The sequence below is a fragment of the Theropithecus gelada genome, chromosome 1, assembly GCF_003255815.1.
Source record: "Theropithecus gelada isolate Dixy chromosome 1, Tgel_1.0, whole genome shotgun sequence".
NCBI lineage: Eukaryota > Metazoa > Chordata > Mammalia > Primates > Cercopithecidae > Theropithecus > Theropithecus gelada.
The window spans coordinates 113341584-113367423 of NC_037668.1; the positions used below are offsets into that span (position 1 = coordinate 113341584).

Below are 25840 nucleotides of genomic sequence, written 5' to 3' on the forward strand. Positions count from 1 at the left end.
TTTCTCTGCACCTAAAACCACTAGAAAATTTTACAGTGAGAAGGACATTGGCTTAAAGTTTACACAACAAACCTTAACTGTGTTTAGAGCACTCTTCCTGCCCATCTTGTCTTATGGGGTCTTACTCTTTGCCCTTGTCCCAGCAAATAATGGTGTTTAGGTCCAAGTTGTGTGCTTTGGGATGTAAGTTCATCTTACATTAGGTAAGTTCATCTCACCTAAGAGTCATGTCTTTGGAAGTGCAAACTTAGGGTTACCTAGCTAACAATAACTTAAAAATATTTAACAATAATTTAACAATAAATTTTTATTTGTATTTATTTTATTTTATATATTTAACAAAAAATTAACAATAATTTAAAAACAACAGAATAGGTAATCAGGACATTGACAGTCTAAAGAAGAAAGAGAAACTATTGAAAAACTGGCAAATAGAGAATCTTACAAAAGCTCTAAGATCTGCTTCTGTGTGTATGTCTACATGTGTTATATGTGATATTTTGCTATCAAAATATATGAAAAAGCTTTAATTAATTGGCTTAAAGAAAAAGTAAGCTATAAAATATAATATTTTATCAGAAAAACTGCACTAACTGCTATGGTTTGCTGTGGTTTGTCCGCACCAAAATTCGTGTTGAAATTTAATTGCCAATATAACAGTGTGGGGAGGTAAAGCCTTTAAGAGATGATTAGGTCAATCACATAGATTAATATCTTTCTCCTGAGACTGGGTTAATTCTGCAAGACTGGATTAGTTCTCAAAGGAGAACAGGTTGTTACAAGGTGAGGTCACGCCTGTGTTTTATCCCCTTTCCATGCCTGCTTTCCCTTCTGTTTCTCCACCATGTTATGATGCAACATGAGACACTCACCAAAAACTGACCAGATGGGCTGCCCCATCTTGGACTTCCAGCCTCTAGAATCATGAGCTAAATAAACCACTTTTCTTTACAAATTACCAAGTCTTTTGTATTCTGTTACAGCAAAAGAAAACAGGCTAAGAGACTACCTCAAATACCTTTCATAGTTTCGAAAATCTTCAGGTAACATAATCTTAAAGTCATATGATTAAGTAATAAATATTCATGAAATGTCAGTCATTTCCAAGTAAGTTAGAATACTGACACATTAATTGCTAAACATGATTAAAGTATAGATACTTTGTTACCTTGTGTTGTTATAAAATGTTGGTATATAATAGTTCAAAATTGCTTACTTCCTAGGTTTCACTAGAAATTAAAGTTACTAAAAGTTAAAAATTCTAATTAATATATGTAATTATATATGCAAAGTATACCAAGAGAAAGTAAAATGTGTTTGGGTGAGAAAATTTATAAAAAGTCATGAGAATACGTTTTGTAGAAAAGAGTAATTTCAGCTAATTCAAAGGTTAAAGGCTTTTCACAATATAGATTTATGAAGAAAATGGAAACAAGGCAGGAAGGAACTATTAAGAAAAAGAGATACAAAAAAGTTCTAAGTCTGAGAATATATTTTTGGTAAAGAAAGTTGAAAAGAGACTAATTTTGTGTGGTCAGAAAGATAAGGGAAAAAGAAAAATACATTTTTGCCCTAAGGTAGAATGAGTGGTTGTTTCAATATGAAAAAGAAGAGACTGGGTGCAGTGGCTCATGCCTGTAATCCCAGCACTTTGGGAGGCCAAGGCGGGTAGATCACCTGAGGTTAGGAGTTCAAGACTGGCCTGACCAATGTGGAGAAACCCTGTCTCTACTAAAAATACAAAATTAGCTGGGTGTGGTGGTGCATGCCTGTAATCCTAGCTACTCAGGAGGCTGAGGCAGGAGAATCGCTTGAACCTGGGAGGCAGGGGTTGCGGTGAGCTGAGATCACACCATTGCACTCCAGCCTCGGCAACAGGAGTGAGACTCCATCTCAAAAAAAAAAAAGAAAAGAAAAAGTAGAATGCATGGGACAAAACTGAAGGTTTGAGCAAGCTGCAGGAGGTCTTCGCAAGGTTTAGAAGATTTGTGGAAGATGAATCTTATGAAAGGAATTTTGAGTGTGATCAAGTTGACTAAAATTAAGAAATAATTGTGTTTAGGTTTTTCTAAAAATTAAGCTTTATTTTTAAAACAAGGTTTTCTTGAAGTACTGATCTTTTCTTATTTAAAAATTGTGAGACTTTTTAGATATGTGGCCTAGAAAAGAAAGATTCTGTATTTTGTCAAAATAATTTTTGTGCTTCATGTTTTCTTTCTTAGGTCATTAATTACTTAGGAAAACTGAGTCTTCTCTTTATTATAAGAGTTAAGATTTTCTACAGCTATGTAACTTCTTTTGAAGTATTTCAATTATCACTGTGGTTAAATGAGTATTATTTTCACAGTGACCTGTAATCCTATTTTTGATCAAGTGTTTGAATCTTTTTGACAAACTTCCCAAAATGAAATTCTAAGTCCCCTTGTCTTAGTCCCTTTGGAGCGGACATAAAGGAATACCTAAGGCTGGAAAATTTATGAAGGAAAGAGGTTTACTTGCCTCACAATTTTGCTGGCTGGAAGACTGGGCATCTGGCAAAAGCCACAGGAAGCTTCCACTCATGGCAGAAAGCAAAAGGGAGTCACAGTACAGAGATCACATGGCCACAGAGGGAGCAAGAGAGGAGTGGGGAGGTGACAGGCTCTTTTAAACAACCAGCTCTCACAGGAACTAATAGTTTCCATTAACTTACTCATCACAACGAAGACACCAAGCCATTCATGAGGGATCCACCCCCGTGACCCAAACACCTCCCATTAAGCCCCACCTCCAACACTGGGGATCAAATTTCAACATGAGATTTGGGAGACAAACATCCAAACCACAGCCACCTGGAAGTCCAAAAGACAGATATTAAACCAATTAAGTTTATTTGATATGTTAAATTATATGGGAAATATTGTCAATAAGAAATAACGTTTAACCTTTTTTTCCTTACATTTGTATAGATATGTCATTAAAATATTTTCAGGCCAGGTGTGGTGGCTCACACCTGCAATTCCTGCAATTTGGGAGGCTGAAGTGGGCAGACTGCTTGAGTCCAGGAGTTCAAGACCACCCTGCGCAACATGGTAAAACCCTATTGCTACAAGGAATACAAAGAGCAGCCAGGCATGGTGGCACACAGGTGTAGTCCTAGCTACTCCGGAGGCTGAGAGGTGGGAGGATCGCCTGAGCCCAGAAGGCAGAGGCTGCAGTGTGCCATGATCACATCACTGCACTCCAGGCTGGGTGACAGTGTGAGACCCTGCCTTTAAAAAAAAAAAAAAGTGTTTCAAAATTGCATTGAATTTCTAGAAATCAATCATAATTTTGGTTATTATGTTAAAATGTTGTATGCCACAGAAATAACACAATTTCTTTGTCCGTTATGGACTCTCATCAAGTTTTTAATGATGGCTATTTTAAGTCTTACTGTCCTCAGTTAATTGCTTTATTCTGATGCTGTTCTGAAAGCTTTTTGCAACAACTATAATCTTCAAAGAAGTTCATGAAAAGAATGGAAAAAATTCTGACAAGTACAGGTTTGTGATAACTTTGAGATAGCACTGGATTGGGTAAGAATTTGTAGAATTCTAAGAAAGAAACTGATAGATTAGTGAAACTGTTAACTAAGATCAAACAGAGCAGGGATTAATTACATTAGACTGAAAAACTGATGAGGAAAAATTATGTGTTCTTATAGCTTTTTAATACACTGCTGGTTCTCTTAATGTTTTATTTTCCAGATTTAAGAAACGATTTTTTAAAGCTGTCTCTAACTCACAACAGTTTGGTAGAGTACACTTTCATCAACAAAGATTGAAACATTCCCTCTTTCTCCTTAATATGATTATTTTCATAAGCTCAAAAAGAATTTGCTCTCTGTATTACCTGATACAACTGGAAACACTGGTTTAATTACCAAGGCTTTGACTGAAATGTAATATTTTTGAGAATTAATAGAATGCCTGGTTTCAAGGATTCCCAGTGTGATACAGTTTGGATGTTTATCCCCTCTGAAACTCATGCTGAAATCTGATCCCCAGTGTGGAAGGTGGGGCCTGGTGGGAGGCCTCTCTCGCTATGTGACTCCACTGACTCCCCTAGCCTCCCACCATAAAGAAAAGCTTTCTGAGGACCTCACTGGAAGTTGAGGAGATGCCTGCAAAGTTGTAAGCCAAATAAACTTTTTTTTTCATAAATTACCCAGTGTCATATATTCCTTTACAGCAATGTAAAATGGACTAACACACAGCATTACAGTGAGTAAAAAGTTGTCACTTCCTGGCAGGCCTAAGAACCTCAAGATATTAGATAACCATGGACAAAGTCTGATGTTGGCCTTGGTTTAGCTTCCTAGTGATGAGAGGTTTTTAAAAGTCTAATCTGAGTTTCCTTATCAAAATTTCTAGCAAAGCAAATTTAAAAAGAACTGTGTGGTTATTCTTGCTGTACTTATATAAAATAATCAGGTGAAGTTTAATGAGATGAAACTTATTTTGCAGACAAATTAGTCTTACTCTGATTATCTTTGGTAGAAATGGGGGTGCCTATAGATAGAAAAGTTATGTTGCAAAAGAAAAACTATAGTACACCTTTTAGTAGACTGTAGCCTTGTTTATTTTTCCCTAGACTGGACTGGATCCTGAATTATTTTAGTGCCCTCCAATATCTAGCTTCAACTCTTCGACTAAGAGCAAAAGTGCTAAACTGGACAACTTGATATAAATTTCAATGGACAAGTCTCATGTGTGATGTGTTTGCCATACAGAGAGTTCACCAGAATATCTAACGCCACAACCAGGGACATTCAAACTGCAAACCAGGATGAGAATTTGTTAACTGCATGCCGTGGACAGCTTTTAACAAGACCATCAGATGAACACTTCTTATAATATTCTTACCCCTCAATTTTTCCTTGCTTATGCCTACTTCTTTCACTTGGCAGAATAAGGCTATGGTTGAAGTTTCACAGTCCTTAGTTTTTGTGGGTAATCTGACAGCATGTTGAATCTGTTATGTCAAATCTGAATCTTTCAAAAACCTGAGATCCTTTAGTCCACCTAGTGGGTAACTTCAGCAACATCCCTAATGCAACTGTTTGTTCAAATTGTACTAGTGATCTCTTTTACAGAGTTAGTACTCTCTGCTTTAGTGTAACCCATTCCTGGAATGCTAGGTGACAGAATTGCTACCGACTAACTGAACAGGGAGAAATCTGTGCAACTGCTAATACTGCTTGCCACCCATAGATATAATGAGTATCTGGCCTGGCTCATTCTTTGATCTATTTAATTTCAGTTGGTTTAGTTTATGGGGATCCTAGATAAAGGAGCATAATCCAAACTCCTGGCATTATCCTTCTGATAGTCATAATAGTAGTTTCTCTGGTACACGACATCCTCTCAAAAAGTTTTGAAAGTTTGTACGCAGTCATTCATCAAACACCGAAGAGTCTCTTTTCTGCTGGAATGACAAAAACTCAAAGAAATACATGATGATGAGTACACCATAACCTATGAATGACTTGCAGAGACCAGAAACCCAACATGATGATAAGAGTAGCACTAATGCTCTTAGTTTTGGTCACGCACTCACCTAGATGAAAGCGTGACTGAAAGGGGAAAATTGTTAAATAAAAAATATAGGAGGCCACTGTTTTGGACTAAGCTCCTGCACTAGGCCCCACAGCTCCTGCATTAGGCCCCAACAGACTTGACTAAAAATCAAAATGGAGTTATCCATGCTGAAGTTCCACATCACCAAACTGAAACTAAGCTGTTATATGACCTTCCAAGAAAGCAGGAGAGATAGCAGCCAATTTCCCAAATAGGCCAGTATCAATCTTCAATCAGTAGGATAATAATTCCCTCTGTTTTAATCCTTAAAAGTAATCTGATGCTAACCAATCTTTCTATTTTTCTGCCTCCCTGTCCCTGCCTTTCAAGGAAAGTCACTTTGAAATAATCAATCTGTTTTTTGTTTTTCATTTTTGCTTTCCTTAGCCCTGTCTATAAAACCAACCCCTTCTGTTCAACTCACTGGCAAATTTATTGTATTTTATGGCATAAAATGTTGCCCGATTCTAGAATTGCAATAAAGCCAGCTTTGCTCTTTAAAACTAAATCTATTGTAACTTTGTTCTTGAAATGCCCAACTGGACTCAAACATTTTTTTCTTTGGAGAATCTTGGCCTTGTTTTGCTGTATCCCAGCCAATTGTTGAGCAAAAAAACCTTGAGCTCACCGGCATTATTTATCAAAAACAATCAGGGAGGACTGCCTGAAGGACACATAGTCTACTCTTGCAGAAATCCTTTTCTTTTCTTTTCTTTTTTTTTTTTTTTTTGAGACAGAGTCTCTATCTGTTGCCCAGGCTGGAGTACAGTGGTGTAATCTCGACTCACTGCAACCTCCACCTCCTGGATTCAAGCTATTCTCCTGCCTCAATCTCCCAAGTAGCTGGGATTACAGGTGTGTGCCACCATGCCTGGCTTTTTTATGCTGTTGTTTTTTGTATTTTTAGTAGAGAGAGGATTTTGCCATGTTGACCAAGCTGGTCTCGACCTCCTGACCTCAGGTGATCTGCCTACCTGGGCTTCCCAAAGTGCTGGAATTACGATGTGAGCCACTGTGCCTGGCCTACTCTTGCAGAAATTCTAAAATGTACATCTGAATTAGAGAGTTTACTTTCTATACTATTGAATTAACTGAACTGTACCTACTGGTAAAAATGTGGTAGATGATGCTATTTATATCATTATACACTGTCCACATGTGATCCCCAGGAAGAAATTTTTCTCTGAGCTTAGTAGCAATGACATTTTCACTTCTCAGAAACCGACCTGCCTGTATCTTTAAGTCTTCATAGACTAAAATACCTACCAGGTTTACTTCTTTATGCTGCTGGTTAGAAAGCTTTCAGTGGAATTTGTGACCCATCTATAACAGTGTGTAGATCGTATATTGTGTTCCTGGCTCCACCTAATGGTAATCATTTTATCTTATTCCTGTACCCATTTTTTGATTGGTTCTACCTTTATTATATATATATCCTTCTAAGCTGCCTTCTATCCCTTCTGCAGTACAATGGTACATAAATGAAAACCATAAAAATGTAAGCAGAAAGATATGATCCATGCCCACAATGTGATTGCCTTCTTCAAAGACATCATAGGCAAATGTCCAGGGTTTCTAAAGCTTTATATAATACCAGAACACCGGGCTAAAGAGTGAACGCTTTTGAGTACAGCAGACTAACACTATCTCTCATCATTAAAAGACGATCTTGGTGCTGCTTAAATGTAGCTTTCATAATACACTGTGTTGACACAGTCTAGCAATAAAATTACAGGAATTGATCCTTTTCTCCAAGAGGTTACTCCTCTAAAATGAAGAGGGCGCCTACTGTGAAAACATTCATGAAAAGTGAAATCTTTCATTATTGGTATCTTCTTTTTACCTGAATTTATTCACTTCCTGGGAGCAGTAGAGAATGACTAACTACATCAGATATAGTCTAAATAGCACATACAGAATAGAATAGCATGGTTTATATTTACTTTTAGGAAAAAGAATTGTAATGAGGATGAAATATAATTTTACCTTGAATTTCAAGAGAAGCAGCTTTTCTTTTTTCTTTTCTTTTCTTTTTTTTTTTGAGAGAGGGTTTCACTCTATTACCCGTGCTGGAGTACAGCTGCATGACCAAGGTTCACTGTCACCTTGATCTCCTGGACCCAAGCAATCCTCCCATCTCAGCCTCCCAAGTAGCTGGGACCACAGGCACCCACTACCATGCCCAGCTAATTTTTAACAATTTTTTTGTAGAGATGGGGTTTCATTCACCATGTTGTCCAGGCTGGTCTCAAACTCCTGGGCTCAAGTGATCCACCCACCTCGGCCTCCCAATGTGCTGGGATTATAGGCATGAGTCACTGCATCTGACCAAGAAGCAGCTTTTGAGCTCTTTTAAAATTCCTATTATTGAACTGTAGAATCAGATTTTCAGTTATACGTCATTTTGTTTTAAAAAGAAGCACATTTACTATCTTACTTGAAAGAAAACATTTTCAAAACTATTTTGCATCTAGTTCCTTTTCAATGTGTTCTGAAAGCAATGTATTTTACTTTTATTTTAATTAATTTTTTTAGAGACAGGGTCTTGCTATGTCACCCAGGCAGTGCTGCAATCACAGCTCACTATAGCCTCAAACTCTTGGGCTTAAGCAATCCTCCTGCCTCAACCCCTCAAATGGCTAAGACTATAGGTACACAACCGCCACCCCTAGGTAATATTTTTAATTTTTTTTTTGGTAGAGACAGGGTCTGACTATGTTGCCCAGGCTTATCTTGAATTCTTAGCCTCAAGTGATCCTCCTGCCTTGGCCTCTCAAAGTGCTGAGATTACAGGTGTGAGCCACTGTGCCCAGACCTGAAAGTATGGTCTTTTTAAAAATCTGCCTCTGATTTCTTTCTTCTAGCCAGGGTCTAAGCGTGAATGTTTTACTTCAAGCAGAGTCTTTCAACTATAGCAAACAAGACTACTTGTCAAACTATTTTTATAGACAAAATATTTTCAAAAATATTTTCAGTACAAATTAATTTACCATGCTGTTTTTATCTCAGATTTGATATTTTCTTCAGAAATGTATAATTTCAGTTATAAATACTAAGATATAAAAATGCTTTGTGTATTTTTCTGGTAAATATAGCTGAACTAAGACTACATTTCTAGAAAACACAATTAATAAAAATCTTCTGACAATTATCATTTTTTGCTCCAAAAATATTAGTTTAACTTCAACAGATACCTGTTTTCTTAAGAATGCTGGGTATGTACCCGTGGAGGAGGGTCTGTTCCAAGTGATAAGAAGGGATCAGTGTGTGTTGGCTGTGGACTGGGACTGTCCCTCAGGGCCTGCTGATGTTCGATCTGGTGAGTAACAATCTCAAGTTTGAGGGAAATTTTCCCTTGGATATGTAAACTCCTAGATTTACCATTTATATATACACACAGACACACACATGCACATACACATATACACATATACATATATGTGTGTGTATATACACGTTATGTAAAGTAAAACAGAATAGTTACATCCAAAAAAAAAAATCTGAAAAGAATCATTCAAAACGTGCGAGACACATTGTACTTAAAATATACTTGAAGGCTTGTTTCTGTAAGGGTTGCCTAAACATCCCTAGACTCTACTCTTCAGGAATCTTATTTCCAGGCACAGTGTCCTGGAGCATTTGCAATTTTTCAATTGGAACTCTCAGCACTTTACTTTAAAAATAGTCTAAAGTCAGAAACTGAAATACTGATCTATTTGTCAACCCCCAAGTTGCTCCTTAGTCAATATAATGTTGAATATTTCTGAATAAAGGATTCTTAAGGCTGGCTGTGGTTCAGGCAAGTCCTAAACTTATTAAAGGTAAAATAAGTTATTCACAAAAGAAAAAATATATAGTCTATTCTCAGCTGGAGAAAGATCTATTTTCCCCCAAAACTGAATTATGTATTAAATCAGTTCAAATTTTATTTTGGACCACTAATCTGTAATTTAACATAGTTGTTAAAATAAATGGATGTTTCAGTCTATTTTATGTCAAGTTGTTTACTAGAAAAAATAATTCAATGGGTAGAACATTTAAAATACTGTTTTCCCTGTGTGCTTACTTACAAATGGATACATGTTGTACTCTTGGCAAAATTTACCTGTTACATTTTAACAATGTAATTGCTGACAATAAAACATTAGCACAAAACAATTTCTATATCTTAAACCATAACTATATTCCTCCTGCCACTTTTAGTAGGATCATGAATATTTCTATAGCTAGTTTTTAACAAGTTTCTAAAATATTTTTAAGCCCATATGAAAGAAAAAAAAAAGGCTTATGGAATTTTTCTTTAAGAACTACATATTATATTTCACAAAGCTAAACAGAAAAATGCAGATCAACATCACAATTAGCAAGTATTGAGCATTTAATGACCTCCATTTCTAGAATCCACTTCTTAGAGGATGCCACCAGTTCATATTGACCCATTATACATGAAACTTCTGCCTGTAGGATTGCAGCTGACAAAGCCTGAAAGACCACATTCTAGAAGGTACTGCTAAGCTTCATTTGTCCTTACCATAGCTGACTGCCATCAAATTGCCATCCAGAACTGCTTTTGGGAAGCAGTTCCTCCGCAATCTTTTCAACAGATTCCCTGTTTTAACATCCACCTGTGTTACTGAAGAACAGTCTGACCCGGATTGAGCCATGGAGCAAATAATAACACTAACTGAAGCTCTAGACAGAAAAAAAAATAGGAGTTCATTTTCCAGACTCTTGTGGGAATACAGAGCATGTCTGCTGAAACTGAATCCAAGAGTTCAATGATACTGTAGACTCAAGTATTTCTTTATATTCCACGTAATAGCTTTTCCGTTCTTGGTGTTTTATAACACACTTCTGAGCCATGATTCAGAAAGTGAGGGAAATTCTCTGTCTTTCTCTCTCTCTCTCTCTCAAGTTATATAAAAATTACAATTGCAAGGTGAAGCTCTAACAGAAAGCCACAGGAGTTGCTCTATGTACTGTTCTCACTGACCCCCATCACTGCAACTTAAGTCAGTTCATGTGGACTTCCTTTGAGGAAATGCCACTTCTTTAGGCATTAAATCTAAACTTCTTTCCTTTGGGTTTTGTTTTGCTTCATTTTTGCCATACTCTACAATCTGCCCTAGAAAGCTTGAGTATTACATCTTCATTCTGTCATTTTCAACCCTGTTTTCTCTCTTGACAAGGATAGACATGTTATTTTGCTGATATCACTGTTGAGTTGTATGAGGCCTTCTCCCTTTAGGCAGGGGCCACCAGAGTAATCAGTTTTATGTAGCTGCCACTTCATACTACTGTATCCTAAGAGCAGACATGCTAGCAATTCTCTTCAGTTTAATTCAATAAATAGGCCACATGGGTCTATTTATTAGCTGATATTAGCCTCCAACATCTAATGTAACAAATATTACCTAAAAGAAATAGGATTTAAACTATATCTAAGATTACAGAGGGAAATAGTCAAGCACCTGAGAAAAAGATCTTGTTTTTCCTTGCTATTAAAAAACTTCCTGTAAAAACACTATACTTGGTTCTGTAGAAGGCGTGCATCATCAGGTTGTGAGTACAGACATGGAGATGGTTCCTTTAAATAAACACAGGTGTCAGGAAGCTTAAGCATGTAAATGGAGGTCACACCTTATTTTTTCTGTAAGCTTAAAGTCTTAAAAAGTCATGTTCTGGATCAACAGGAGCAGGGCGTACCAAGGCATGGTCCATTCCCTGCTCCGCATTTGGCTGGGAAAGGCTTCGTCCTTGGCTGGATCTAAAAAGTGCCCTAAAAAAAAAAAGCCCTGCGTTATAGCAGTGAATAGTAAACTGGAGATAGCATGTTGGAATACCAGTCTTGAGAGAAGGTGGAGTCCTCTATGAAAAAGAGAGAGCCTCAGAGAGAGAGGGGAGACAAGAACCCAAGAATCACAAATGTTTTGTTTGTCTGCAAGAAAGAAGGCCAAGGTGCAAGATTATCCCCTGTCCTCTTGTTCCAAGCTGCCCTCATGTAATGAATGCTCTCAGTCACTCACTCAAATACATCTCTTTTGAAATTAGAAGTAAAACTAAACACTTATGTTGCCAACTTAAAGAGGTTTGGCTGTATTTAAGAGCACGTGAATATTAGCCTCCAACAGTTTTAAAGAAGCTAAGAACTGAAATTTATCCAGGACCCCACTATGTGCCAGGACTACCTACCATGTTTCCTCATTTGAGTTCCATAACCACCCGTGATGGTGTGCATTATTATGTTTACTTTATAAATGTGGAAGTTGGAGCCCAAAGATGTGGAGTAATTTGTTCAAGGCAACACTATCTAGAACATGGAGCAACCAGGCCTGTCCAATTCCAAAAGCCACGTTATATCTGAAAAGCTTCTTTTAGAATATTTGAGACAGTCCTCATAGAGATTTATGAAATAGAATTTTATCTTGAGAAACTAAGAAATACAGAAGAGAAGCTTTCCTCATCACTACATCTGGATCCAATAAACTTAAAAATATTTTTTTAAGATACATTATACTTGTTTTTTTTCTCTTTTTAAATTTGTAGTCCAAATTATCCCCATTCTCTCAGCAAAATGAAATAGTAATCTCTATGATAAATTCTGAGATTCTCTATAATGTGAAATCATCACTAAGTTCAAAGAGAAAATAAATAAAACAACTATTACGTTTTAAAACTTGAAATATTCAAGGATACATATAGAACATAGTATACTTTTTTAAAAAATTAATTTTTTAATTAAAAATTGTGTATGTTTTTGGCATACAGCATTATGCTTTGAAATATGTATACATTGTGGAATGGCTGAATCAAGCATATGGCTTACCTTATATACTGATCATTTGTGGTGAGAACATGTAAAAATCTACTCCTTTAGTTTTTGAGTATACAATGCACTGTTATTACATATAGAGAAAAGAATATACTATAAACATTCATAAAGAGCAAGCTGAAAAAATTACATTCCTTTATTTCGTGGTAGTTTTAAATTTATATATTTTTAAAAACTATTGTATTAAAGCTTTAAAATACACTGCTAAATTACAAGGGTCTTTATGACTCAAAGAGAAACAAGGAAAATTAGAGTACATTTAACAAAATTTAAAGAAAACGTCTTTCATTTTGAAATATATAAGAACAAAAACACACTATATTTCTTTAAGAGAGTTTAGACCTTCCTCCTTGAGTTTTTGTTTTTCATGTGTCCACTTTTTAAATGTTTCCATTTCCTCCACACACATATTTCTGAAGAGTTATGAGCAGGAAGTTTTCTCACGTATTTTCCCAAGTAGAAAGTCCTCCAGCTGCTCATAGACTTTCCCATCGCCCCAGTATTAAAATTCTGGGTAAAATTTTAATTACTAATTTAGGAAAGATGAGACATTTTAACATTTAACACAGTTTGCCCTTTTTACAGACTATGTAGAATAAAGCCTTAGTATGCTTGAAAAACCTCTTAGCAACTGAGAGCGGAGCTGGCCAACAATGGATGATTCATTGATTTAGCTTGAGTGTGCAGGAATGTCTGCCAAAAGGTCTGAATAAACTCACATTGCTAGACACTATGGTAAAATGTACCCTGACCTCTTTTAAAACTCTATCAGAGCGGAAAGTTAAACTTGCAGCTTTCCAGCAATTCACTGGCATCTGGAAACACACTTGAATTATAATATCTTGCTTTTATAACAATCGATAGATTATTATTTTCACCTAATTAGACAATGGCTGCTACTAATTGGAGGTTTCTAAGGGGACACCACCGTGTTTTTAAGCCCTAAAAATAATGGTTTCCTATTCAATTTAAATCTGAAAGGAGGCTTTTTGAAATCCAAAACTGAAAGAACTGATTGTTGGTTTTTGGTAATATTGACCCAAGGGTTATGAAACATTACCCTAAACAATAATTTGTGCATTTAAAATTGGTAAATATTATGTAACAGATAGCCTGTGTCTCTAAGTTTATGCATATATGTAAAGATTATACCAGGACATCCTATCTTATATTTATATAAAATTCAGAAGAGCTCAGATCTTTTGTTTACATCTGTCATTTGTCTCCTCAACATCCTTTTTAGGGGTAAGTATTATTTCTCCTGCTTTAGAACTGGAAGACCATGCACGTGGAATTTTAAATTGTTGGCTTGCATTCATAGGTATTCAAATCAAGGGCCGGCCTGGGTTTACAAATGGATATTCTATTTCAAAATTGAGTATTAGATACATTGCAGTACTTTATCACTCACAACTTCAGCAGCTATAATAAAAATAATCCATGAAACCAAATCCTTGTTTCCCAGTGGTAAACAAAGATATACTTCCTAATTTCTTTTGCCCTTCACAAATATAAGCCTAGAGCAAGGAATGTTCTGCCTTGAAAGAGCTGTACTTTTGTCTGATTTACTTCTTCGAAGCCTCATCTTTCCCCCTTACCTTTTTCTCCTCCCTCTTCTTCTTCTTTTTTTTTTTTTTAATCTTTTTGTGGTAAAATATTCAGGATTAACTGAACAATTCCCTGCTCCACCCTGGAGGTAACCATGTTTATCAATTTGAAGTACAACTTTTCATATTGTTTTCTGGGGCATTTCCATGATTAAATGAATACACAAAATATATTATTTTGATTTACATGTTTTCCCTGTTTATATTATCGCATATTGTTCTATAACTTACTTTACAAAAAAAGTACTTCTTGGAAATCTTTTCATACCTGTACATTCGAATCCATTTCATTTTTAAAACTGCTAAAAAGTATGTCACAGTATTAGCTTACTTTCTGAAATGGGGCAAGTTATACCCATCCACTAAAAATATAGCTATTCTTCCAGCATAATCTAGATGGTCATATGGAACAAAACAGCATATGGAAAAGTACAAACGGGTGAAGAAATTTAGTCTATTTTTTAAAGTCACTTCACTCTTGACAATTATATGTATCCAATAGCACCAGAGGCAATGAATGGGCTTGTTACATTGGACAGTAAAATCCAAGTAGTAAGACGAACACGATGGGGATCTTGCCAGAAAGGCGCCTTGTCACTTGGAGCAGAGGAGTAGAGAGCTTTATGGGTCAAAGTTGAATAGAACACACATGGTTCCTGCCCTCATGGGGGTAACAGTCTAACTCTTAAAGACCTTCCAACTTCACCCTCCTCTCCATTCCCACTGATAGTCTAGATCAAACTTGTCCAACCCACAACCCGCATGCCACATGCCGCCCAGGATGGCTTTGAATGCAGCCCAACACAAATTCATAAACTTTCTTAAAACATTATGAGATTTGTTTGGTGATTCTTTTTTAGCTCACCAGCTATTGTTAGTGTTAGTGCATTATATGTGTGGCCCAAAGCCATTTTTCTTCTTCCACTGTGGCCCAGGGAAGCCAAAAGATTGGACACCCCTGGTTTAGACTTTCCACATTTCTGGTGTGAACTATTGCAGGAACCCCTAAGTGGTTTTCTTGAGTCCAGTGTTTTGAACTGCTAATCCACAGCAGAGATATTCCCAAAGAGAAAGATCTGATCATGTCACTGCCCAGATGAAATACTTTCGTTATTTTCCCTTAAATGACAATACAGGACAGAGCGTAATCATCTCAACCTGACATGCACAGTCTAACTTCCCAATTTTTCTTCTGTTACTTTAAGTTCTAGTCACATCAAACTTTCTACTGGTCTGTGGAGATTCTATGTCACACTTCTAAGCTTTTTCACATACTGCCTAAAACGTCCTTTACCTTTTTCCACCTAGATCTCCTGCTTGTTGCACTAGACCAGCTTCAACATTGCCTCTTTGGTGAAGCGCTACCTGACTTCCACAGCAGGGATTTACTTCTTCTGTGCTCCCAAAGCAGGCTGCATTCACCTCTATAATAGCATTTCATGCTGTTTCAGCATTATTTGTAATGCATATATGTTTTCAACTTCATTTATAAGAAATTGTACATATTAGTTAAAAATCAACTGTAAAGCACATATGCTAAAGTTTTTGTCAAATCTTAAGTTATCAGTCATAACTCATTTCTATACTAGTCCTCAGCCCTACTTGAGTTGTTGGACTGAAAGTTAATTGGGAAGATCCAAAGCCAATTGTAATTGTAACAATTCTCCTTATGTATATACCAACAGAGATTATGAAACTATAGATTAGCTGAGCGCAGTGGCTCAGGCCTGTAATCCCAGCACTTCGGGAGGCCAAGGCAGGCGGATCACCTGAGTTCAGGAGTTTGAGACCAGCCTGACCAACATGGAGAAACCCTATCTCTACTAAAAATACAAAATTAGCTGGGCATGGTGGCATATACCTGTAATCCCAGCTATTTGGGAGGCTGAGGCAGAAGAATCGTTTGAACCTGGGAGGTGGAGGTTGTGGTGAGTCGAGATGGCACCATTGCACTCCAGCCTGCAATAAGAGCGAAGCTCCGCCTCAAAAAAAAAAAAAAAAAAAAAAAAAAGGAAATGAGATTAACATTGAATATGCTGGGGTGTTCAGGTACTGAGTATAATTGAGTTTAAAACACATAATTTAAATAAATGTTTAAAGATGACTTTGTAGTAGTTGGCTTGACCTAGTCCTAAGAATATTTTGATTCTTAATTTTACTTAAGTTTGTCTCATAAATAATTAAGTCTTTGCTTCCCTGCTAGAATGCCAAAGTATACAAGACAATGAGAAATATCTCCTTGCTTCTGGTGGAATGACGTTGGGGAATATGAACCCATAAGAAGCAGGCATTCTGATCACAGGTGTGGGAAGGAGGGAGGGAGACAGTATAAAAAGGTAGAGTCAACCTTCAAAGAGGCCGTAGGCTGTTGTAGGTAGCATTGTTCATCCATGGTGATGAGATGATGTCTTGAGACCCAACTCTACCCAAGCATATTCTTCACAGGTCCACTGACTGAGTGTCTTGGCAGGGATCCAGACCAGCCATCCTAGTATAGCCCACAAGTTATCACAGCATCACAAAAACCACTGTAGTGCATATGAAAACATTTAACCACTGTCATACATGAAACAGACCAATAACAGCTGACAGAGAGGGAGGAGTTAATAAATAGCAATAAATTGTTAGGAATTGCCTGGAATTAATAAATTAAACATTTGGAACAATTGCAGTAAGTAGCTTAGAGTAATATTTTAAAAACAAATGACAAGTGTTAAGGTCAAGTAGGTCAAACAGAGGAATTCACATAACTAGACAAACAATTAGAAAGGTAACAGGCCTGCCTTAAGCAGGATGCTCACTTGCTTGACAAAGTAAATTTTGACCCTGATGAGGGGACTGATGCTGTGTTCACTCCCATGCTGTGCTGTCCTTCTGTCTTCTACACCAAACTGCATGAGCTTATTTGGGGGCAGGGACTGTCTTTCATTTCTAGATTCCCCAGGTCTTAGCAAAATGGTTGTACTGTATACATCTGTCTAGATACAGATGCCAGGACAACAGACAATTGATTCTATTGGGTCCTAAATATAAAGACTGTGAAAAAGACATCTGCAGTTCCTGATAGCTGCCATAATGGCAACTGCTGAGCCATTTGAAGGTAAATGCTGTGTTTCACTATCATTCTGAGGCTCCCCATGGGGACTGCTGCTGCTGCAGATTCCTCAGAAGTATTCTGGTCATGCTGGCTTCTGCTCTGAAAGGGAGGAATTTTGAGAAACCAGAGAAAGGGTCAGCTGACACCTCAGCTTCAGCACTGTGGAGGCCAATCAATAGCTGGAAAAGTGTACAGAAAGGAATAAAAGCAGGACCTCCAATCTACCCAGGCCTGCAGGAATTTTCTCCACTGATATCATTAGAACTTCCGTCTAAATTATCCCACTGATATAGAATGTACTTGTGGAATTTAAGAGAGGCACTGGACTGATTTTTAAAATTCCTACATGTACCAAATTCCAGGCATAGTGCCAATGGCAGAGAAAAGAATATTCTTTTTTTTTTAAATTAACTTAAAACATGTGAAAGGTTTTTGTTTTAAGGCCTGCGATAGTCTCTTGTTTACTATAAACAGTCTCTATAATTCAACTCCATGTGACTACAGGAATTTCTTGAGTTGGAGTCTACTACGTCATGCTAGAAGCTCTAACACTATGTGTTAAGTGACACAAATGAACACAGAAATTAATCAGTCTGCTGTTGGAACACACTGAATTTCATCTTTTGGAGTCTTCTGACAATTGTTCATCTCCCTCTTCTAGCTAGTCCTTCATGGCAAACCACAATGACCCCTTCACTCAATGCAAGACGATCTTCCTGTGACTGAAGTCTCTTGGTCATTACTGGCTCTGAGCCTTTGCTCGGTTATTTCTTCCACCGAGAACATCTTCCCCTCTTCTTTACTACCAATTGGTATAATATGGCCCAAAACTTCCCCTTTGTTTCCCCCTAATCCCATCTCTTCTTGGCTTCATCATGTTGATGGCATCTGTTGAGAGGGCATTTGTACCCCTCATCCTTGGAAAAGCATCAAGGTAGTTCCCTAGAGAATGATGAGATCTAGTCTAAAGAACAGTGCAAATGGCATGTATAAAATATTTTGAGGGCCAGGCACGGTGGCTTGCACCTGTAATCCCAGCACTTACAGAGGCCAGGGCAGGCACGTCGCTTGAGCCCAGGAGTTCGAGACCAGCCTGAGTAACATGGCAAGACCTTGTCTCTACAGAAAACTAAAAAATTAGCTGGGCATGGTGGCACATGTCTTTAGACCCATCTACTTGGGAGACTGAGGAGGGACGATTGATTGAAACTAGCAGGTCGAGGTATCAGTGAGCTGTGATTGTGCCACTGTACTCCAGCCTGGGTGACAGAACAAGACCCTCTCTCAAAAAAAAATTTTTTTTTGAGGAATGGTTAGTTTGTTAATATATTCTAGAAATACATAGGTAGAGAAAAATGTAAAATAAATCCATTACTATGAATACCTACATACCAGGCTGCTACATGACTATTACCATTATCAAGTTCTCACTACTTTTGATGGAATCAAGGAAATTCAGTGCACTTTAAACAACTGAACTGCATCTGTGATAAGTAGAAAGTAAAGGAAATTTACTTAAAGTTTTACCACTTAAGGACACTGGATCCCAGTCCTATGAACCTGTGCCTTAGCACATATTTTTTGCAGCTGCTGATACACTTCAGAGCCAAAGTTAAGCTTTGAAAGTTTGGATTCCTGTGTGTTGTGATAATCAGCTGAGGTTTGGAAATGCCTTCAAAAATCTAATGCTCTGGCCCTTTAACAAGGCTTCTGAAAAAACAATTTAACATCTGGAATCAAGTATTTTGTGGAAGTCCAAGACCAACAGAGCAAAGAACATTTCTTTCAGTAACAGTTAAAATGTGGCACTTCCTTCTCCTTCATCAAATAAATGGGTTTATTTAACAAAGATCCTGAGGTAGTTTATAATAAGTAAAATATGGCATAGAAGCAAGGTATAGAAAACAGGACACTCCAGATATTTATCACTGAAAGTCTTTCCTAAGTACGCTGCTTTATTCTTCCGGCATCATTTTCGTTTCCAGAATTCAAATCGAAAAACAATCAAAGTCAAGCCTCCTTCATTTAACCTTTCTAGGAGACTGCAGGGTGAGGATGAGTAAAGAAATTAAAGAGTTCATCTTTCATCTTTTCCAACGTACTTCAGAAGAAGACAAAAGCAGTAACTGAATGTATGGATTTCTTAAGTCTTTGGGCAGCCAGAGTAACTCATATCAAATGCAAAAACAGAAGCGGTTATATCTACTGAATGTTGACTAATTCTCTACAGATTTTAGATATTGTTTAAAACAACATATGAAAATGTGTTCCCTACTAAAATAATAATAGATGACATTTATTGTACGCTTAACATGTATCAAGTCAGGCACTATACATTTAACTTTCAAAATAATTACTGTTATCCTTTTCTTCTTGTGATGAGTAATTAATACAGTGTTATGGTGGAACTGGCATAGAGACAAATAGAACAATAAAATAGAATGATTAGAACCCAGAAACAGATCCACACATATATAGGGCTATACCTCACAACAAGAGGGCATTGTAGATCAGCAGGTAAAGGAGAGACCATTCAATAATGGTGCCAGGAGAGTTAGTCCTCCATATAGGGTGTGGGTAACAAGCAGAAGAAGGAAATTGGATCCCATCCTCACACAATATATAAGAATACATTCCAAATGGAAGTAAGGTCTTAAACATGAAAGGCAAAATGCTAAAGCTTTCGGAAGACAGTATGAGGAAAGGATCTGACCACATTAAAATTAAGAGCTCTGGGTCATCATCAAAAAGTACCACAGAGTAAAAAGGCAAGCCACAAACTTGAAGACAATATTTGCAACACATACAATCAACAAAGTATGTTTCCAGAACATATAAAGAATTCCTTTGAAAAAGAGAAACAACTCAATAGAAAAATGGGCAATTGATCGATAGGCACAGTGTGTCTCTCCTCCACTTTCTAAGAAATGGAGGACAGAGATTGTCCTTTACCCACAAACCTACAATGTGCTCTTTGTTGTGAGTTATGGCCCTATATATATGTGTGGAGTTGTTTCTGGGTTATTCCTTCGATTTTATTGTTCTTTGAAAGTGGAGGAGAGACTCAAAGACTGCCTGGCACATGGGACGTACTCAAACAACATTTGATGAATGAACAAAAACACAAATGGCCCATAAACATATGAAAAGTCACCCAAGCTCATTGGTAATCAGGGAAAGAAAAATGAAAACCACAATGGTTTTGTTTTTTAAAAACAGAAGGAAATTTTTAAAATCAAAATTTAGAAGGCCCCTGTGACTTTGTTAACGAAAATCAAATATTTCAAGTGTTGGAGAGAATGTGGTACAAGGGGCACCCTTTTTTTTTTTTTTGAGATGGAGCCTCACACTGTCACCCAGGCTGGAGTGCAATGGCGTCATCTCGGCTCACTGCAACCTCCACGTCCCAAGTTCAAGTGATTCTCCTGCCTCAGCCTCCTGAGTAACTGGGATTACAGGCGCCCGACACCATGTCCAGCTAATTTTTTGTATTTTTAGTAGAGACAGGATTTCACTATGTTGGCCAGAATGGTCTCAAACTCCTGACCTCGTGATCCACCCACCTCGGCCTCCCAAAGTGTTAGGATTACAGGCGTGAACCACTGCACCCAGCCAAGGGGCACTTTTACCCATTGCTTGTGAGAACATAAATGCCTGAAAACCATTTCAGCATTACTTACTATAGCTTAAAATCTTGTACACTTTACAAGCCAGCTCTACTTCTAGATATCCAAGAGAGTTTCTAGCACGTGCAACCTAGGAGACATATTTCAGTTTATTAACTGCAGGATTGCTCATAATATTAATAGCAAGAAACAATCCCAATATAAATCAGCAGAAGAAAAATGAATATATTCATACACTGAAATACAGTATACAGTAATGTTAAGTAAAAGAAGTCACACAAAAACATATAAAGTATGATTCTATTTATGTAAAGTTCAAAAAACAGAGAAAATGAAAGACTATATTATTTGAGGGGAAAATACACAAGTAATGAAATTATGAAAAAAACAAGGGAATAGGTTGACATAAAATTCAGATGAGTAGTTACCTCTGTGGGGAGGACTGTGATTGAGGAGAGGTTCACAGATGCCTTCTAAATTTTGATTTTTTAAATCTGTGTAATAAGTATACAGGTATGCATTTTATTTTCTCTAAACTTTTCAGTTGTTTTAAAATACTATTCTGAATGTATACTTTTCAATAATTAAAACATTATATGTCAGCTACATTTTAAAATGAATCAAATTCTTTCTGAATCCTACCATAGGAATTATCTGAATTATTTACTTATACAAATTATATCATGAAAGCTTTAGAAAAGCAAATAATATTAAAGAAAGGAAAGCAAATAAAATAACCCCTTAATTTATTAATACTGATGTTGATACTTTTAGTTTTCAGTTTGCTTAAGTTAGGACATATTTGCATATAATTTACTTCGAGGTATGAAAAATGAATATAAATTTTTTGAATCTTTCACTCTAACAAAGTCTTATCACAGTCTTTGTGTGACTGTGATTTTGGTTTCCTTCTATATATAGTATTTGGTTTTTGTTTTTTTCATTTTTGAGACGAAGTCTCACTCGTGGGTTCAAGCGATCCTCCTGCTTCAGCCTCCTGAGTAGCTGGGACTACAGGCGTCCACTATGACACTGGCTAAATTTTGTATTTTTAGTAGAGACAGGGTTTCAACATGTTGGTCAGGCTGGTCTTGAACTTCCGACCTCAGGTGATCCAGCTACCTTGGCCTCCCAAAGTGTTGGGATTGCAGGCATGAGCCACCATGCCCAGCCTACTAATAGTATTTGACTAGTTTGATTATCTGCAGGGAAATGTTCATAAAGTTCATAATATTCCCAAGGATATTTATTTTAAAAACAGTTGCCTCTAGTTTCTGGAAAAGAAAGAATTTAGAATAGTGTGGTCAGACCTGGAGTGGATCAGACAACTGAACTGGTGCCTTCTTTTCTTTTTTTCCTTTTTTTGAAACAGGGTCTTGCTCTGTCGCCCAGGCTGGAGTGCAGCTGCATGATCACGGCTCGCTGTAACCTCTGCCCCGTGGGCTCAAGCAATCTTCTCATCTCTGTGTCTTGAGTAGCTGTGACCACAGGTGCACACCACCATATCCGGCTAATTTTTATATTTTTTGTAGAGATGGGGTTTCACCATGTTGCCCAGGCTGGTCTCGAACTCCCAGGCTTAAGCAATCTCTCTGCATTGCCCTCCCAAATAGGTGGGATTACAAGCATGAGCCACTGCACCTGGATGAACTCATGTTTTCTAACCAAGGTTCTCTCAGTGGCTCTATACCAGGTAGTGGTCCTACACATAACATCATGAAAGACAACACTATATTTTATTTTTTAGAAGACCCTTTTTTTGTGGATGAAACCCACTAACTGCAAAATGATCAAATTAACAGGTGAAAAAATATGATTTTAGTGAAGGGACTCTGCTGGCACCTTGAGATGAAATCTGAGACCCCCACAGCCAAGCTGGCTGGGCTGGAAGGCTCTGTGGAGCACAGCGTGCAGCCAGGAGTTGGCGATGGCCAGGGACAGCCGCCTCCTGCCAGGGCTGGATCAGTCTACTGTGCTGGGCAAGTGGGAACAGCAGGGAGGGAAGCCAGGCCTGGCTGTGCGCAAGAGCCCCATTCACAGAGAGGCAAGTGGGTTCGAGATGCTTGTGTTCTAGGCCTCATCCCTTCCATCACACCAGTCTCCATCCCCAGTATCACCACCCCACACCCTCTAAATGTTGACAGGTCCCTTCCTGAGGGCAGGTTCCTCATCACTCTTACAGCTCAGTCAACTGAGAAGTCCAATCATATTTTCTGAGAATTTAAGCAAACAGGATCCCTTTGAAGAAAACCAAAGTTGGAATGTAAATCCTATCTCCTTCTAGGGAAATCTAAAAGCCTTAAAAATATTTCTCTTTATCGATCTTAATACATATGACTCTCCTTATAATCGGTAGCATCTTCCTGCTAAATTATTCAATACAAAAAGAATAAAATAATCTCTATCCTCTCTAACCCCCAAATAGTATTTATTTGCCCTATAAATGCCATTTCTCTCATGAATTGAAGAGTGAATTTAGAAAATCAATTGCAAGATAATTGAAAAATACCCTGATTTGAAAACTAAAAATAGGCAATTCATTGTCAAGCTGAGACTTAAAAGATGTCTTAAAGATTGTTTTAGAAATATAATTATTACCTATATTTACATACCACATACCATTCTACTAACGATTACAAATCATAGTTGCTTTGTGGAAAGTCTGTAGGAAATGGTGGCAGAAGATAAGCTTTCAGACAGTTTGATTAGGATGGGCATAATGACCAAATCTACAGAGCTCTTTGAAAACATTAGGATAAGGGGCCGAAATAGCTGCTTCATATTTTTGAACGTCATTTGTTATTAAGCTTGGTGCTGCTGCAGGAAGATAATATCCAAGACCAAACACAAAAACATACATTTGATTCAGCAGGAGGCTTATCTCAGCAAGTGGACCAATCAAAAACTTGGTCCAAGAAAAGCATTTTCCTTTTTTGTCCCAACAATTCAGGGTCTCTCTACAGTGTAACAAAAAGTGAAAACATGAAAGGTTAATTTGTTTTTTGTCCCACTAAAATGAGACCAATAAACCTCGGTAAAACAGGAAATTTATGAAATTCCTTAAAAAACAAATTTCTTTTTATTTGGTTTTTATTACATAATTTGACACATGTTGGGTTTATAATTCATAGGAACAGAAAGTAAAAGACCATTAATTTGGTCTGAAATGGGAGAACTTTATGATCTAAACTTTGGTGCAACATAATTTACGGACCAAATACCAGAAGAGGGCATCACATTTCATTGGTATTTAAAATTTCGTTTACATTTCTCAGTTAAATACTTGTTTGCAGAGGAAATCAACAAAAGTTTTTATCTTTCAGCCTTTCTCTCTAGCAAGCTGGAAAATGTAGCATCTCTTCAGATGTTGGAAATGTCCTTTTCAGTGTTCAGGAATGCTGTCACTGCTGCTTTTAACACAGTGCCCATATCCCTGGGCTTTCCTGGTCCATTTGAGTTGGTTCCTGGTGCAACAGGAATGCTATCTTGCCATGCTATGGGTCCTATCCCACAATCAATGTTAGTGGTGGATAAAGGAGTAGAGTACAGGTTATAGGTCAGGACAGGAGAAGAGAGTCATATCTGCCAACTTGGCTCCCTCTATGCTCTCTACTCATATCATAGTTGGGTTGATGTCTGCATTTCAAGAATGAAAAGAGCCTTCCATGCCTTTGCCTACAAAAGACTGATTCTGCCTAACCTTTTCTAGCTGGACAAATCAGTGAAGTAGGATCTGTAATCAACTTATGCTAAGTTTCACAGGAAAAACAAGTTGATGCATGACAGATGTGATTGCTTTTCCTAGGAAAAAGCCATTAAAGTTGTAAAAGTGTTGCAGCCTTGAACAACTCCAGGAGAGACCATTACATAAATGGTGTCTCCTGGAATTGTGCAAGGAAGTGCTCCTTCAAACAGCAGCAATAAGAAAGTTTGGGTAACGTGGCCAGGTGCGGTGGCTCATGCCTGTAATCGCAGCACTTTGCGAGGCCAAGGTGGGCAGATCACCTGAGGTCAGGAGTTCGAGACTAGCCTGACCAACATGATGAAACCCTGTCTCTACTAAAAATACAAAAAATTAGCCAGGTGTGGTGGCATGCGCCTGTAACCCCAGCTATTCAGGAGGCTGGGACAGGAGAATCGCTTGAAACAGGGAGGCGGAGGTTACAGTGAGCTGAGATCGCACCATTGCATTCCAGCCTGGATGACAAGAGCAAAACTCCATCTTAAAAAAAAAAAAAAAAAAAGAAAGTCTGGGTAACATATTTTAAAAATAAACTTCTTCTTTAGGACAATTTTAGAGTTAAGAAAAAATGTGAAACTAGTATAAAAAGTTCCTATATGCACCTGCAAATGCTTTCCCCTATTATTGCCTTCTTACATTAGTATGATACATTTGTTACCATATATTGGTTCACCTAATGTCCTTTTCCTGTATTGGGATCCCATTTAGGATTCAACATTGCATTTGAGTCCTCATACCTCCCTAGGCTTCTCTTGGCTATAACAATTTTTCAGACTTATCTTTTAAGACCTTGACAGTTTTCAGGAGAGCTGATCAAATTTTATTTTATTTTTATAGAATGTCCCTCAAGTTGCATTTGCCTGATTTTTTTTTTAAAATAACAATTAGTCTGGGTTTATCATTTTTTGGAGAGAATCACATGGGTAAAGTGCCATTTTCATCACATTTTATCAAGGTTGCAAACTATCGACCCTCTGGAGCTGTGGCCTGAGCTGGGGTTTGAACTAGGCTCCTTTGAGCTATGGCTAGAACTGGGGTTTGAATGAGATGCAGGGAGCAGTGTCCAGAGGCTGTGCAGGGCAGCACACTCCCTGGGCCTGTCCCAGGAAACCATTCTTCCCTCCTAGGCCTCAGGGCCTGTGATGGGAGGGGCTGCCATGAAGGTCTCTGAAATGCCTTTGAGGACTTTGCCCCACTGTATTGGCTATCAGTACTTGCCTTATTTTTAGTTATGCAAATTTCTCTAGCAAGTGGTTGCTCAACAGCCACATGGTCAGGCTGCAAATTTTCCAAACTTTTACATTCTGCTTCCCTTTTAAATATAAGTTCCAGCTTT

At 37.6% G+C, this 25840-nt stretch overlaps 1 protein-coding gene and 1 long non-coding RNA gene across 8 annotated transcripts in view; one reads left to right on the plus strand and one right to left on the minus strand.

The window, feature by feature from the left end:
* Positions 1-6099, plus strand: part of LOC112619538 — a 124057-nt gene extending 117958 nt beyond the window's left edge. Inside the window, exon 5 of the long non-coding RNA XR_003118247.1 lies at positions 4615-6099. This is a non-coding gene — a long non-coding RNA (uncharacterized LOC112619538). The remainder of the gene's footprint in view (positions 1-4614) is intronic.
* Positions 1-25840, minus strand: part of DDAH1 (dimethylarginine dimethylaminohydrolase 1) — a 254705-nt gene that overhangs the window by 75805 nt on the left and 153060 nt on the right. The window contains exon 1 of one of the 7 annotated variants that reach the window (XM_025377507.1): positions 10132-10279. The exons of the other annotated variants lie outside the window; for them this stretch is intronic. Within the exon in view, the coding sequence (XP_025233292.1) occupies positions 10132-10134 (3 nt within the window). The 5' untranslated portion in view covers positions 10135-10279. Of the gene's footprint in view, positions 1-10131; positions 10280-25840 lie in introns of those variants that run through there. 7 annotated transcript variants of the gene reach the window in all.